The sequence below is a fragment of the Entelurus aequoreus genome, linkage group LG13 (assembly GCF_033978785.1).
Source record: "Entelurus aequoreus isolate RoL-2023_Sb linkage group LG13, RoL_Eaeq_v1.1, whole genome shotgun sequence".
NCBI lineage: Eukaryota > Metazoa > Chordata > Actinopteri > Syngnathiformes > Syngnathidae > Entelurus > Entelurus aequoreus.
Window position 1 is genome coordinate 18140958 of NC_084743.1, and position 15119 is coordinate 18156076.

The following is a 15119-nucleotide window of genomic DNA, read 5'->3' on the forward strand; positions in this document are numbered from 1 at the left end:
TTTCCAGCAACTATCACTCCAGTGTTCTAATGGTACAATGTGTTTGCTCATTGGCTCAGAAGGCTAATTGATGATTAGAAAACCCTTGTGCAATCATGTTCACACATCTGAAAACAGTCTAGCTCGTTACAGAAGCTACAAAACTGACCTTCCTTTGAGCAGAGTTGAGTTTCTGGAGCATCACATTTGTGGGGTCAATTAAACGCTCAAAATGGCCAGAAAAAGAGAACTTTCATCTGAAGCTCGACAGTCTATTCTTGTTCTTAGAAATGAAGGCTATTCCACAAAATTGTTTGGGTGACCCCAAACTTTTGAACGGTAGTGTATACCGGTACAAATTTTTTTGGAAATGTTTATTTATATACCTTAATTGTTTCCAAACGGCGTCTGTAACACGGATGTGAAACGGCTAATCAATCAATCAATCAATGTTTATTTATATAGCCCTAAATCACAAGTGTCTCAAAGGGCTGCACAAGCCACAACGACATCCTCGGTTCAGAGCCCACATAAGGGCAAGGAAAAACTCACAACCCAGTGTGATGTCAATGAGAATGACTATGAGAAACCTTAGAGAGGACCGCAGATGTGGGTGACCCCCCCCCTCTAGGGGAGACCGGATGCAGTGGACGTCGAGTGGGTCTAGCATAAGATTGTGAAAGTCCAGTCCATAGTGAATCTAACATAATAGTGAGAGTCCAGTCCATAGTGGGGCCAGCAGGAGACCATCCAGAGCGGAGACGGGTCAGCAGCGCAGAGATGTCCCCAACCGATGCACAGGCGAGCGGTCCACCCCGGGTCCCGACTCTGGACAGCCAGAACTTCATCCGTGGCCACCGAACCTGTGCCCCCCCCTCCACGAGGGAGAGGGGGGCAGAGCAGAAAAGAAAAGAAAAGAAACGGCAGATCAACTGGTCTAAAAGGGGGGTCTATTTAAAGGCTAGAGTATACAAATGTATATCAAATTACTTCTTAAGGTATTACCGTAGTCAATACCTCGCACTGGTTTTAAGCTCCATCAGGTTAAATTTGTCATTACACAGCTCTTTTTGTCACCAAGCTCCGCTCTCTCCTTTCTTTCATTTTCTGCCAGGAGGGTCCCCCCACAACTTGAGTTTCAGAGTCAAATTTTTCGTGGCAGATCCCGGTAAACTTCAGGAAGAATACACACGGTAAGTCATGGATTGATGCATGGACTGTGTACTGTACGGCTTTTTGTCAGGCAACAAAATGTCAAACGTTTTTATATAATGTTATTTTTTGGGCCCTCTTGTCTTTCAGGCATGTGAAATTTCAGCGAAAACGTTTAAAATAACAATAATAACAATAATATTCATTTAAGTGTCAAAATATTACTTCATTTTTTAAATGAAATATATAAATAAAAAAAACACTCAACACATTTTTTTCGCCTCAGCCACATGTTCCTTTTGCACTGAGTTGCAGGTTAAGGAGACAATCAAGAGCGAAACAAGCTCGATAGTTAGCTAACTATTTAGCTAGATTACTTGTTGTCGCCTCCGAGCCACAATATTGACGGCTGTCCACTTTGCTGCTAATCGTTTTTGGATGATTACAATTCGAACATTGTTAGTTCCCAACCAGTTGTAGTTGTAGACCAGGGGTGTCAAACTCATTTTAGCTCAGGGGCCGCATGGAGGAAAATCTGTGCACACGCAGGCCGGACTATTAAAATCATGGCATTAAAACTAAAAAATAAAGACAACTTCAGATTGTTTTCTTTGTCTTACTTTGGCCAGAAATAGAACAAACACATTCTGAAAATATTAGAGAGAAAAAATAGCGGCAGCGGTAAAGTTTAGATCCATGAAGGAAAGAAGAAAGTGAATGAATGTTTATAACTGAATAAATTCACATATGCATAAAAATGTGTTTTCTTTTGTATTATTTTTTTTTAAATAAATGAATTAACGTTTATTACACAGTATAGAATTTGAGATACAACAGGATAATGAAGCATCTATAATTTGCTTTTAAAACGGTTACAAAAAAGTGGGACACCAAAGATTTACTGTAGCACCCCATTTTTATGACTTGATGGGGTCCCTGGGACTAATACTAATCAAATATCATCCCGGGGGGCCATAGATAATTCATTTGCGGGCCAGATCTGGGCCGCAAGCCTTGACTTTGACACCCCTGTTCTACAGTATTCATGAGTAGCCAGTGAGAAGGTACTGTATTTTTCAGACCATATGGCACACCGGATTATAAGGCGCACTGCAGATGAGCGGGTCTGTTCAGGGGCCGTATTTATCAAGCTTCTTAGAATTACTCCTAAGAAGTCTGCTAAGAGTTGACTTAAGAGTAAATAAATTATTCGCTGAAAGCTGCACTTAAAAGTTAGTTATCAAGCGTCTTACTCACACTTTCAGCGAAGTGTAGGACTGAATCTTAAGTGTCACACTCAGAGCTGAATTACGACATCACAATGTGCCGTAGATGGAATTTTAGGTGACGTCATTTCTGTGTCCATAGAAATGACCAATCACAGAAGGGAATCCCTTGTCTAAGAATAAAGAAATATCTTAGAAATATTTAAGTGGACAATGGGAGTGTATATTTTGACAATAAACTACAAAATAATACAAAACAAACTAGTCCCCGCCCGCATTCACGCTACCGCTCCCTCTCTTGTCTCGCCCACACACTCACTGACGTCACTCACCTCACACATACGCTACTGTCATAACATTTTCTTTCCAATTCATTAATTAAGCAAATAATTTGAAACTGGTGTGGGTGGCTCTATATATACTAGCCCACTGCAGCCACATGCAGAAATCAACAAGCAATCGAAAATTATTAAATCTGTGACAGAAATAATACCTGCTCTGTCTAAACGATACCGTTTGATCAGCTGCTCGTCATCAAACAAATCCAGGACATCCTTCCGCTCCCTGAACGTTCGCACACGTCTCTCTCGCCTCCGTGCCATCTCCTGCTGGCAACTCCTAACCACTTAAGACACCTCTGAAGGTCTCTTAAATATCGTGAAGAGTAGGAGTGATTCTTAGACTTAAGAAAGTTGATAAATAGCTTTTATTCTTAAGTTTGAGAGTAGGACTAAATTTCGCAAATTCTCAGGACTTAAGTGTAAAATGGCACTCTAAGAAGCTTGATAAATACGGCCCCTGGTCTATTTTCATACATACGGTGCATTAAAGGGGTCATATCAAAAAAAAATTCTACATTTAAAACACTTCCTTGTGGTCTCCATAACATGTAATGGTGGTTCTTCGGTCAGAATGTTGCATAGATTATGTTTTACAGATCATCTTCAAGCCACTTTCTGACCGTCTTTTCAGGATGCGCAGTATTGTGGGATGATCTTATTTACGTAGCTCCACTTCTCTTCTCCCTGTCATCGTTGTTGTGCCGGTCGATTTTAGCGCTTCCATAAAGGGTCTACTGACAGATATAAGTTAGAACTGTACGCTACTTTAGATCAGAAACAGTAACCGTGGAGGATGAATGCCCCATAACAAGAGCATAGGGTAAAAAAGGAGCTTATTGACTACGACGCAGACTACAATTGCATACGCGCGGAGATTTTCGTATCCCAAATACACATTAGCAGGTACCAATAGGTAAGAAAAGTTGGTTTTGCATAATATTACGAAACAAAACACTAGTTAATGTCTCCTAATAGGTGCCATTTGAGGTCCTCACCATAGTAATACCCGTATGTTAAAGCACAGTACGTCTGGCTACGGTAGCCGTAATGTTCCGACAAGTCATCAAGCGGTGCGTCTTCGTAGCTTACCAAAGTCGTACTAAAACATTTTAACAGATTTTTGAGCGGCGTGTGTAATGTTCTATATTCTCAATGAAACATCAAAGTTTTGGTTTTGCTTGCTTACGGGTACTTGCTAGCGTCATTTATTTAACAGACATCAACCTGCAGTCCACACGTATCTCTTATGTGTGACTGCCATCTACTGGTCACACGTATTATTACACCATATACCAAATTAAAATTGCTTCGAGGTCGGTAAGCACATTCAGAATTAATTTGTACCTAAAGTGCACTGGGTTATAAGGCGCATTGTTGATTTTTGAGAAAATGAAAGTATTTTAACTGCACCTTATAGTACTAAAATTACAGTATATTTTTGATGTGACGGATTGTAAACAGAGGTCAGAACACAGGAAGTATATTACTGAAGGGGGCGTGGCTACAAGATATGTTACCAAATGGGAGATGTTTTCTGAGTTCTTTGCATGCATGTTATAGAACTTTACATGACATTTGCAATGATAATTTAATGTTCGTAAGCTTATAGAAATATTCCTCTTTTTTCCTCATAGTGTTCACATGCCTGATCTTTGAACCCATTAACTGACATTGTTTTTGACAATGTTGTAGGGATTAACCGGTTTTATTAATAATATAAATATTAAGTTTGTGTCTATTTTGTTTATTTCCCTTTCAGGTACCAATATTTTCTTCAGATCAAACAGGACATCTTAACTGGAAGGTGAGTTTTGGGGCTGCGTAAGAAAAAAGGAATACTTATATCATGTTGGTATGGCTTCAAAAATCAATTCAGGCTATATAAAGTACACATACATGTTTGTGTGTTCCAGATTGCCCTGTCCACACAACACAGCTGCACTTCTGGCTTCCTATGCTGTTCAATGTAAGTAGGGCTCCCTTGATACACTCACTCTTCATTATGATTGAAATCCAATTCATTAAGTCTCTCTTTATGTACACACACTGTTAAAGGTAATGGCCGTGGTTGGTCCAGTGCCATGGCTGCTGCTCACAAGCCATCACTATTCAAATAAGCTGTGGTCTGTTATTAATGGCACTGTACCTGACTATGCAGTTAGACTGAGGCCGCAGTTTTGCAGTCCAGATGGGCCAAAAATGACAAGACTAAATATTATCACAGGCTACTTTTCAATACCAGTACATGCAAACCCCGATTTACAGACTTAATTGGTTCTTGAACAGGGTTCCATCCATTCATCCATTTCCTACCGTGTGTCCCTTTCGGGTTCGTAAATCGAATAGTTCTTTTAGTAAAGCACATTTCTCCAGAATAAACAATGTAAATATGAATAATGGGTTACAGCCTCCACAAATGTCTGTATTTTATTGAAGGGTTGTACATTTAAAACACAATATAAAGTTTTATACAGTACTGTATATCAAACAAAGGGTGTGATGTATCATCTTTCTATTTAATAACAAGACAAAACAATGGGGGTGTCACCAAAAAAAATCGTTTTTCAAATTAATTGCGTTTTTTATTTGTAACGATTCTTTATTGAGTCACTAAAATGAAAAACCAATTTAATTGTTTTTTTGTTTTTTTTTATCTGCCCTTCCAGACACTCAGGCAAATCATATTGTTGATGTAGATGATCATATTTGCTGTACATTTTTATTTTAGAAAAGGGAAGTGTTGGATACTTCTTGTTGCTTTATTTGTATTTGACTTTATTAAATGTTTTTTAAACAAAACCAGTTTCCTTTTAAGTAACATAGAAATTGATCAGGGTTGTTTACTCTATGGAGGAATGTAGTTAATCATAGAACTGTCACCCAATGTTATTAAAAAAGTATTGATTTTGAATCGAGAATCTGAATTGAATAGTTAGTTACCCCCAAAAATTGAATCGTGTGTTGTCCAAAGATTCACAGCCCTACAAAACAACATGCTGAACTGTGCTGTAGGCGCTGGTCTGCCAGCACACTCGTACACTCAAAAGTCACTTTGGTGCCCTCACAAACGATCAGAAATAACAACAATCCTGAACTTTATCAACTATGTTCTATACAATAATAAACATTTAAAAAAATAAAATCCACCCACATTAACATCCACACAGGAGGAACTGACATTTTCTTCCAGAAAAGTCCGGTCTCATCACAGTTAAAAGTTGTTGTGGTACGATACCCCCTTTGTTGATTATTCCATACTTGAGAGCACCATTAATGTACTCCTCGCAAATAGTCTTTTTTTATTTTAACTCCACAGTAATTCTCTCCTTCTTTCCACGCTGGTTTGTCTTTTTAGGACTCATATTGAGTTAGCAAAAGTGAAAAAAACACAGAAAGGTACTACAGTAGTAGTGTACTATGCAGCAAGTGACATGGAGCGCCCTGCTTTTTGCCTGGAGTCTGGACACCAAATGAATGAATGAATGAATGAAGTGTCCATACACAGAGGTGCACTTGGCTCGATCTAAAAAGTTCGTAAATCTACAGGTTTGCAAATAAAGGGCTTTGTAAATTTAGGTTCGACTGTAAATTGTAATGTAGTTTTGTATTAATGAAATCTGATTATACATCTGAATCAGTCAAATGTGCAGCTACCCATACACGCCATAATATACTTTAATTTTCTAATATTTCTATTTTAAACTAACCATTAAAATGTTGTCTCACATCAACGTACCGGGTATATATATCAATATGATATTAATACATATGCATATATTAATAAATATACAAATACAAATGTGATATACAAATAAATAAATAATTTGTATAAATAAACGCGTATTTGTAAATATATTTTTGAAATTTGAAAATATATACAAATAAAGTTTATAACTATAAAAATGTGACATACAAATAAATCAAGAGTTTGTCTAAAACATGTATTTGTAAATATATTTTTAAGATTTGAATATAACTGCTTGATTTTGTGTTTGTATTGAATTTGCATATGTGGATCGCTTTTTTGCTTTTGTGTCTGATACATTCCTACCACAAACCAGATGCACAAATAAATGTGACCTACACACTCCCCTGAACAACCAGCAGAGGGCACTGCAGACAGGGCGGTCTGGGTCACAGAGTATTATATGCATTATATGCAAAATGCCCGGAGTTCTCTGCACAAAAACAATCCACATCTTTACAGAGAGAACGCACAACGGGCCTGAGCTAGCTAACATTAGCGTTGTACTAGCTAATGCTAATTTATCCAGTTAATCTGAAAGACCGTGTTAGCTGCTTATTTTATGGTATCAATGCCGTTTAATGACCTTGTCCCGATGTAGATACTGATCTCTTATCAGTGCAATATGTGTCAAATCATCCCAAAAGTCATGACGTATTATGACCCTCCCTAGTGTGCCGCTGATTGGCTCGCCAGTGTCTGACCATGTCTGTGACCCAGACCGCTCTGACTGCAGTGCCGTCTGCTGGTTGTTCAGGGGAGTGCGTAGGTCACATTTATTTGTGCATCTGGTTTGTGGGAGGAATGTCTCATCAACACAAAAGCAAAAAAGCGATCCACATATGCAAATCCAATACAAATACAAAAATCAAGCATATTTATATACAAATCTCAAAAATATATTTACAAATACACGTTTATTTATACAAATTTTTGATTTATTTGTATGTCACATTTTTATATATATACATTTTATTTGTATACATTTTCAAATTTCAAAAATATATTTACAAATACACGTTTATTTATACAAATTATTTATCACATTTGTTTTTGTATATTAATTAATACATGCATATGTATTAATATCATATTTATATATATATAAGTTGATGTGAGACAATTCTACTTCCATAGAATGGTGCCAAGAGTAGGTCTCATCATAGTTGACTGCAGGTTATAGTGTTGGTTTATCCGACAGATGTTTGTGATGTGTTATGCTCGGTTTGTGCTCATCCTTTTGCGCCGCATATCCCCTCCCCCGAAGCTCTTTCACCGTTTCCTCCGCTCGGATTTTGTGGGCTTGCACACTATATAGGTCAGAGAGGAGATTTGGTCTACTCCAGCAACATGGCGACACTACTGCTTTTACGCGGGAAGAAACCCAAACACGCTCCGCAGCTCAGTTCTCACTTCACTCTGTGCCAGCCAGATCATGCAGATAAATGTTTGCTTTGGGAAGAACCAGCTTGAAGTAGCTGCATATGATGCTAATTCGGCCAGTTTTGGCCTGCGAGCCAGCACTGATAAAACTCAAGCCTCATTCTGACTCGAGTCATCGAATGCAGTCTGAAATACGATGCACATAAATACATGTAAAATAGTTTAGCTTCAAGAGATTGACATGTCAGTTGAATTTCATTGACAATGGCATGGCAGTGACATATTGTCAAGAAAAGGGTTCAAATGTGAAGCGCACACTAAGTTACCATCAGCCCAAATACCGTATTTTCCGGACAATAGAGTGCACTGGACTATAAGCCACAGATATATACTTAGTGAAATTAGTTATTTACACAGAAAGAGTCTGTAAATGTTTATTTACATACCGTAGCTCTTTCTAAACGATGTATGTAACACGGCAGTAAAACGGCTGATCGAACAAAACAGAAGTCATCGTCATGGACCCACTAACTGCGGAAACTCGCTCTCCAATCAGCTAAACAAACTCAATAACTCCACAGTGACATTTTGGTGAATTTACTGAGGAATTTGTGAAACTGAAACAATACAAAAAAAACACAATTGTAAGTTAATAATACTAACACATACACTCGTAAACGTGTTAGTATATTAGCTAATGCTCACGACGCTATCGTGATTACATTACGATAGCACATACGAATATGCATGAAAACACTCCTAAAGACCTCACACATGGGACGGTTTAGTAAGTGTAAACAGTTTTAGTTATATTGTAAAACTTTGCTTGGAGTGATAAATGAAGAATCCATACGAGTAGAAAGGCTAAGAACGGCTAGAAGACGGAACAGTACTTCTACTTCCGGTTCAAAGCTTCAAACAGCAGGAAACACTTGTCGCCATTGACCCAGCTGCACCTGCCGTGAATGAACTCGTCCAATAGATGGCGCCATAGCACAAACAATAACACCATTTAGGTTTATTGAAAACTGTTTTCTTCATGGCCGTCAGCAAAAAAAATCCACAAGTTAGCCGCACTGTTTTATAAACCGCAGGGTTTAAAGCGTAGGGGAAAAAAAGTGTCTTATAGTTCGGAATTTACGGATGTTTAGCTACAAGAGACTGACGTGTCAGTTAAGTGTTATCGACTATGGCGAGGCCTATTGTCAGGAAAAGGTGTTCAAAGGTGAAGCGCACACTAAGTTCCTATCAGCCCATATAAATCCGTCATGTAAAATTGAGAGCTGAACAGCTTGTTTACGCCTTGCAGCTCATTATAGGAGGGTTGCATATGACGTCATATCTGTTTTTCTTCTTAATTGACACGATGGTCAAGCAGCTTGAGCGTAGCATTATAACAAGAGAGAGTGAGTGTGGAGTTTGGGCAGAAAATTTCGTATTGCTGTTCTGTTCTTGGGTGTTCCAATCGTTCAAATAGAGAGTCCTGAAAGAAGAGGTTCATAAAAGTAATAAAGTCATGGAAAACACAAGTGTCTTGAAAGAAATGGCTCTTAAAAACAGACCGCCTGTGTCTGCAGTGATCACTTTGTAAAATTTTTGTTCGAACATTTAATTTGCTTGAGAAACTTTCTTTGATGCAATCCCGTTTATATATTAGTAGTGTTTGAGAGCAGAACTAAAGGTAAAGTAAGGGCAATAGATCGCATTAATTTGTTTTCTTTTGTGATTGCTATGCCTGAATATAACTAGGAAGACATGCTTTTGCAAATAAGCTAACGTCATGTTAAGTCCTAGTAATAAATATTGTGATTGTTGGTCCAATGCACCGTATTTTCCTTGTCAATTTTCATAACAGAATCTAAAAGCTTAGTTGTTGTTGTGCAGGAAAGCTAAGTGCTTTATTCGACACGGATGACCACATTATAGTGTCTGTGGTGATATTTGTTAGCATCAATAAAATATCCTTAATAGTATTAATCAACTCGATGAATAAATCTCTCCGGGGCTCAAAAGCATATACTGAATCTTGATATCGCTAGCAAACATTGCTGAACAACAGGGACATCTTTAGCTAAATCGTGAGACTTAAATATGAACTTCACGCATAAAAACAACTGCAGATGAATTGTAGATGAGACTAGAGATGTCCGATAATGGCTTTTTTGCCGATATCCGATATTCCGATATTGTCCAACTCTTAATTACCAATTCCGATATCAACCGATACCGATATATACAGTCGTGGAATTAACACATTATTATGCCTAATTTTGTTGTGATGCCCTGCTAGATGCATTAAACAATGTAACAAGGTTTTCCAAAATAAATCAACTCAAGTTATGGAAAAAAATGCCAACATGGCACTGCCATATTTATTATTGAAGTCACAAAGTGCATTATTTTTTTTTAACATGCCTCAAAACAGCAGCTTGGGACATGCTCTCCCTGAGAGAGCATGAGGAGGTTGAGGTGGGCGGGGTTGAGGTGGGTGGTAGCGGGTGGTGTATATTGTAGCGTCCCGGAAGAGTTAGTGCTGCAAGGGGTTCTTGGTATTTGTTCTGTTGTGTTTATGTTGTGTTACGGTGCGGATGTTCTCCCGAAATGTGTTTGTCATTCTTGTTTGGTGTGGGTTCACAGTGTGGCGCATATTTGTAGCAGTGTTAAAGTTGTTTATACGGACACCCTCAGTGTGACCTGTATGGCTGTTGACCAAATATGCATGCATTCACTTGTGTGTGTGAAAAGCCGTAGATATTATGTGACTGGGCCGGCACGCAAAGGCAGTGCCTTTAAGGATTATTGGCGCTCTGTACTTCTCCCTACTTCCGTGTACACAACGGCGTTTTAAAAAGTCATCAATTTGACTTTGTGACACCGATACCGATGATTTCCGATAATACATTTTAAAGCATTTATCGGCCGATAATATCGGCAGTCCGATATTATCGGACATCCCTAGATGAGACTAATATTTGTACCAGGAAATCGACTGCAAACAATCATTAGCGTCACGATCACAGCAGCACGACATTCGTTATGTCAATCAAATACGTTACTTAGTGATGCAAGAATAAGTCCAACTTTGTCTTTTATGGATTAATGTTTAATTTGTGGACCCGTCAGATGTAAAGACATGATGTGCCTCCAATCTTTTCTTCTCTAAATACTGTCAAATGAAGTGAAGTTGTGGCGAGCAGTACTTGGTGATGATAAATGGTTTAAATCATTAAAAAAAGTATTTTTCTAAAGAGCGTATAAATCCACTCCATCTCATTTTAAATATTTTTTCATGATCGCTTATAAATTCGCCTCTAAACCTTTCAAAATACGCCCAAATCTGCACGGATTCAGGTAAATAAACAGTGGCCTAATAAGACCCGAGACCATCGTCTGAAACCCAGAAGCGCCCAGATGTGCCTCTAGGTCACGTGATTGCAAGCCACCTATTGAAGCGTGGTGAAGTAATAACTGCAGCCAACACTGGCCTAAGACTTCAGCCATTGACTCCACATGGATCTCTCCCTGGAGTTTTATGCACATCAATAAGCGGGTGGGCTGGAATGGATTTATTTGTCAATATGCTTAGGCTGTAGACGTGTAGGTTAGTCCAGGGACTACTTGAGTGAATTGATGTTTTTGAACTTCAACTGCGAGCTAATGGCGTTGGGAATTTGATCCATGCCTCCTTTCTCTGATGGCTGAGAGACAAGGGAAAAATTTCCCCTCTCACATTTATCTTCCCGAAAAAAAACAACAACCCACTCTTGTTCTAATAAATTTCCTCTAAATTTAACATTGCTTGGTTGTTAGTGAACATCAAATGAGTCTACTGGTCCGACGTTTCCCCCCAAAAAAGCCTTTAACTGTTTACTGACTGACTAAATACCTTTTACTGCAAATGAGTATCGGCTCCAAATATCGGTTATTGGCCTTCTTGACTTTTGATAATTGGTGTCAGCCCTGAAAAAAAGATATGAGTCGATCTCTAATATTTATTACGGAATGTGCAATAACCCGCTCTGCCATACTACTTTCTATTCCTTTATCTATTTGCACTATTTGTATTTATTTTTTTCCCCTATTATCCTGTTTACTGTTGCATATCTGCACCAGAGAAGGAGCTGCTATTAATCTCATTGTACATGCATATAGTGACTATAAAAGGCCTTCTATTCCAATTGTTCTTAAAGTGACACACACCCATCAAGGGACACAATATCACGCCTGTGTTTTATGAGGCATCGATGCTTCGGTATCATTTGACCCATCACTAGTATATATTATTTTATAATTGCACAAGCATGTTAAAATGTCTGACACTAATTCTCCATTTTTTTGGTTTTTGTTTTCTAGCTGAATTGGGGGACTACAATGAGACGGAGCATCCTTTGGGTTATCTGTCTGACTATTGCTTCATCTCCAACCCCCCACAAGACTTCCATAAAGAGGTCGCCAAACATCATCAGCAGCACAGGTAATTGCTGAAGAGCAGAATATTGATATTGTTTTAGTCCTTGAAAAAAGTACTTTGTGCTCTGTTTATCTATGGAGGTTAATGTATGTCTTTATTACGAAAGCATTTTTCTTGACAATATATGTATCGAACCGAAATTTTCGCATTTTAATTTTTTGTGAACTTTTTTTTTCCATTTACATCAAATTGTTGCAAGTTTTGTTGATTCTATGTAACTTGTTTATGAATGCTATAGCTATGAGGTTTTTTTCCTTGGCCTCAGTCTGGACCCCGTCCCTTTGACTGAATATTTTTTTACTCCCTCCCCCCCGTTTCTCAACTTTTTTTTTGTAAGGGCCGCCGGAAGTTGTTCAGAGCCGTTAGCGATCCTTTTTCTGTCTCCCTGCAATGTTTGTCTGATCTTAAATGGGATTGTGCTGAAAATCTCAATTTCCCCTCAGGGATTAATAAAGTGATTCGGATTCGGATTCTAATGCTGACAATTTCATTAAATACAAATTTGTAACTCAAATGGGTGTTTAAAAATTCAGTTTGTCAAAATACAGTGTTTTAAAATTCAGTGTTAAAAAAAATAAATAATGCAGCGCAGAAAAAATTAAGCTTATAAAAATTCTGTGTAAAAAAAAAATTCAGCGCAGAAATAGTTTTTGCTTCAAAACTTAAGACTCAATTGAGGTAAATTAAGACTGAAGCAATGGATCCTGTCTTAGAACCAGCCAATGCGGTGCTTCGGTCTTCATTTATATGAAGTGAGTCTTGAGTTTTGGAGCAACGAACATCCATCCATCCATTTTGTACCGCTTGTCCCTTTCGGGGTCGCGGGGGGTGCTGGAGCCTATCTAAGCTGCATTCGGGCGGAAGGCGGGGTACACCCTGGACAAGTCGCTACCTCATCGCAGGCTAATTGTATCTATTTTTAATTTATTTTTAAACGCGGAAGTGAAGCGATGAGGTGTTTAAGCACCTTGTCTATATGCAACACACTCACACGTTTGGAGCTAACATTTTTAACAATATGCAACTTTATTTGCATTAATTTGTCATGAAAGGGAAACTGCACTTTTGGGGAATTTTGCCTATTGTTCACAATCATTGTGAGTGACGAGAACGTACATGTCTTTTTTTTAGGATTCTAAACGTACATTTCTGCGCAAAATTTTTTTATACACTAAATTTTGTACAGATTTTTTTATACACTGAATTTTTTTTGCACCAAATTTTTACACATTGAATTTTACACAAATTAAAAGCTTTTTTTTTTAACAATTTTAAGTAAAAAAATCAGGTTGAAAATTCAAATTCAAATTGATTGTCTCAAACAATGCTTTCGTAATGAAGAGAGAAATTAATTTCCATACTCATCATCTGACATATTTACTTATTGCATTGTGTTATTTGATGTATTAATGACATTATTTGCTGCAATGACTTCTGCTTCCAGCTTGTTCACTGCTCCAAATGCTCTCACTCGCTCTAGTCGTCACAGTTTTTGGGACATTTCCCAAGCCGTTATTTCTGTCACTGCCTACGTTTTTGGTTTGTTTTATGCTCCACATCTGTCTCAACCTCACTTTTTCTCCCATATGTCTTCTTTGTAAACACACACACTTCCACTTCCTGCAATGTCACCGTCCCTCCTGCTGCTCCACCAGCGCCGAGCCTTCCTTTCCTTGTCTTTTTACTCTTTGTCTCTCCCTCTCTCTCTCCCAGTGGTCTATCTCCTGCCCAGTCGGAGTTTAATTATCTGAACACAGCACGCACGCTAGAGCTCTACGGGGTAGAGCTGCACTATGCAAGAGTAAGTAAGGTTTGATCTGCCTCTGTTATTGCCAGCATGTGTGTGTGTGTGTGTGTTTATCTGTTTTTCCTGGTTTTTTTTACCCTAAGCAAAAGCCATACGGCTTCTTCGATTAGCATTGCACAGTATGTCTGCCTCCTTCTCCATAACTTTGTCACTATTTTGCTCGGAGTAAAATAAAAACCTGATGACTTGGTCCAAATCTAATGGTTCTGGCGGCAATACTCAAAATTCAAAGTCAAGCTTATTAACAGGGCACAGGCGAGTGTAGCTGCAGATTATGAAGTGACACACAGGGCTGCACGATTTTGAGAAACAAACCTACCGTATTTTCCGGACTATAAAGCGCACTTAAAATCATTTTTTCCCCTCAAAACTCGACAGTGCGTCTTATAGGGATGATGTTTGGTAAGAAATTATCGAGTTTGAGCCCATTATCGAATCCTCTTATCGAACCGATTCCTTATCGATTCGAATATATGGAAAAAAACACACAATATTTGGTTTAACAAAAGCTCACTTTTATTTTATAATAAAAAAAATACAAATAAAAAATAAATATTGACTGTTGTTACCCAAAGTATATTAAGTGGGATTTTTCAGAAAAACAAATATATACAGTAACACAAAAACAACCTGTCTCTGTGATCACTATAGGTGTATAAATAATAATATAGTGTCAAATAAATTCAGTCCCTTGGGCAAAAAACTGAAAATAATACAGCTCTCCAAAAAGTGCACTTCTGCTGCTATTGGAACATACTAACTACACACACTATGACACTAAGAACGCCACAGTCATCAATCAACAATTCTGCAGTCCTGATTGACATAAGAGGTAACCTTATTTTAGCCTAAAGGCTACAAGTGAGCAGATATGGAAATTAACCGGCAACAGTTAACGTTAGTTACTCACCGCCACTATCACTGGAACTGGGGCTGCAGGTTGAAGCAGAGGAAGAGGGGCGTGCTTCGTCATCTCTGTCGCAGCTTCTCCACGTGTCGAAGACACGACACGGTT

General features: G+C 38.3%; 2 protein-coding genes across 3 annotated transcripts in view; one reads left to right on the top strand and one right to left on the bottom strand.

Moving 5' to 3' along the window:
- LOC133663222 (frizzled-7-like) overlaps nt 1-15119 on the bottom strand; it is a 791936-nt gene that overhangs the window by 304071 nt on the left and 472746 nt on the right. The gene's annotated exons all lie outside the window — the stretch shown is intronic.
- ptpn4a (protein tyrosine phosphatase non-receptor type 4a) overlaps nt 1-15119 on the top strand; it is a 134434-nt gene that overhangs the window by 71083 nt on the left and 48232 nt on the right. For both annotated transcript variants that reach the window (XM_062067522.1, XM_062067521.1), the window contains exons 5-9: nt 1094-1172; nt 4458-4502; nt 4612-4664; nt 12180-12300; nt 14011-14098. In XM_062067522.1, the coding sequence (XP_061923506.1) occupies nt 1094-1172; nt 4458-4502; nt 4612-4664; nt 12180-12300; nt 14011-14098 (386 nt within the window). The remainder of the gene's footprint in view (nt 1-1093; nt 1173-4457; nt 4503-4611; nt 4665-12179; nt 12301-14010; nt 14099-15119) is intronic.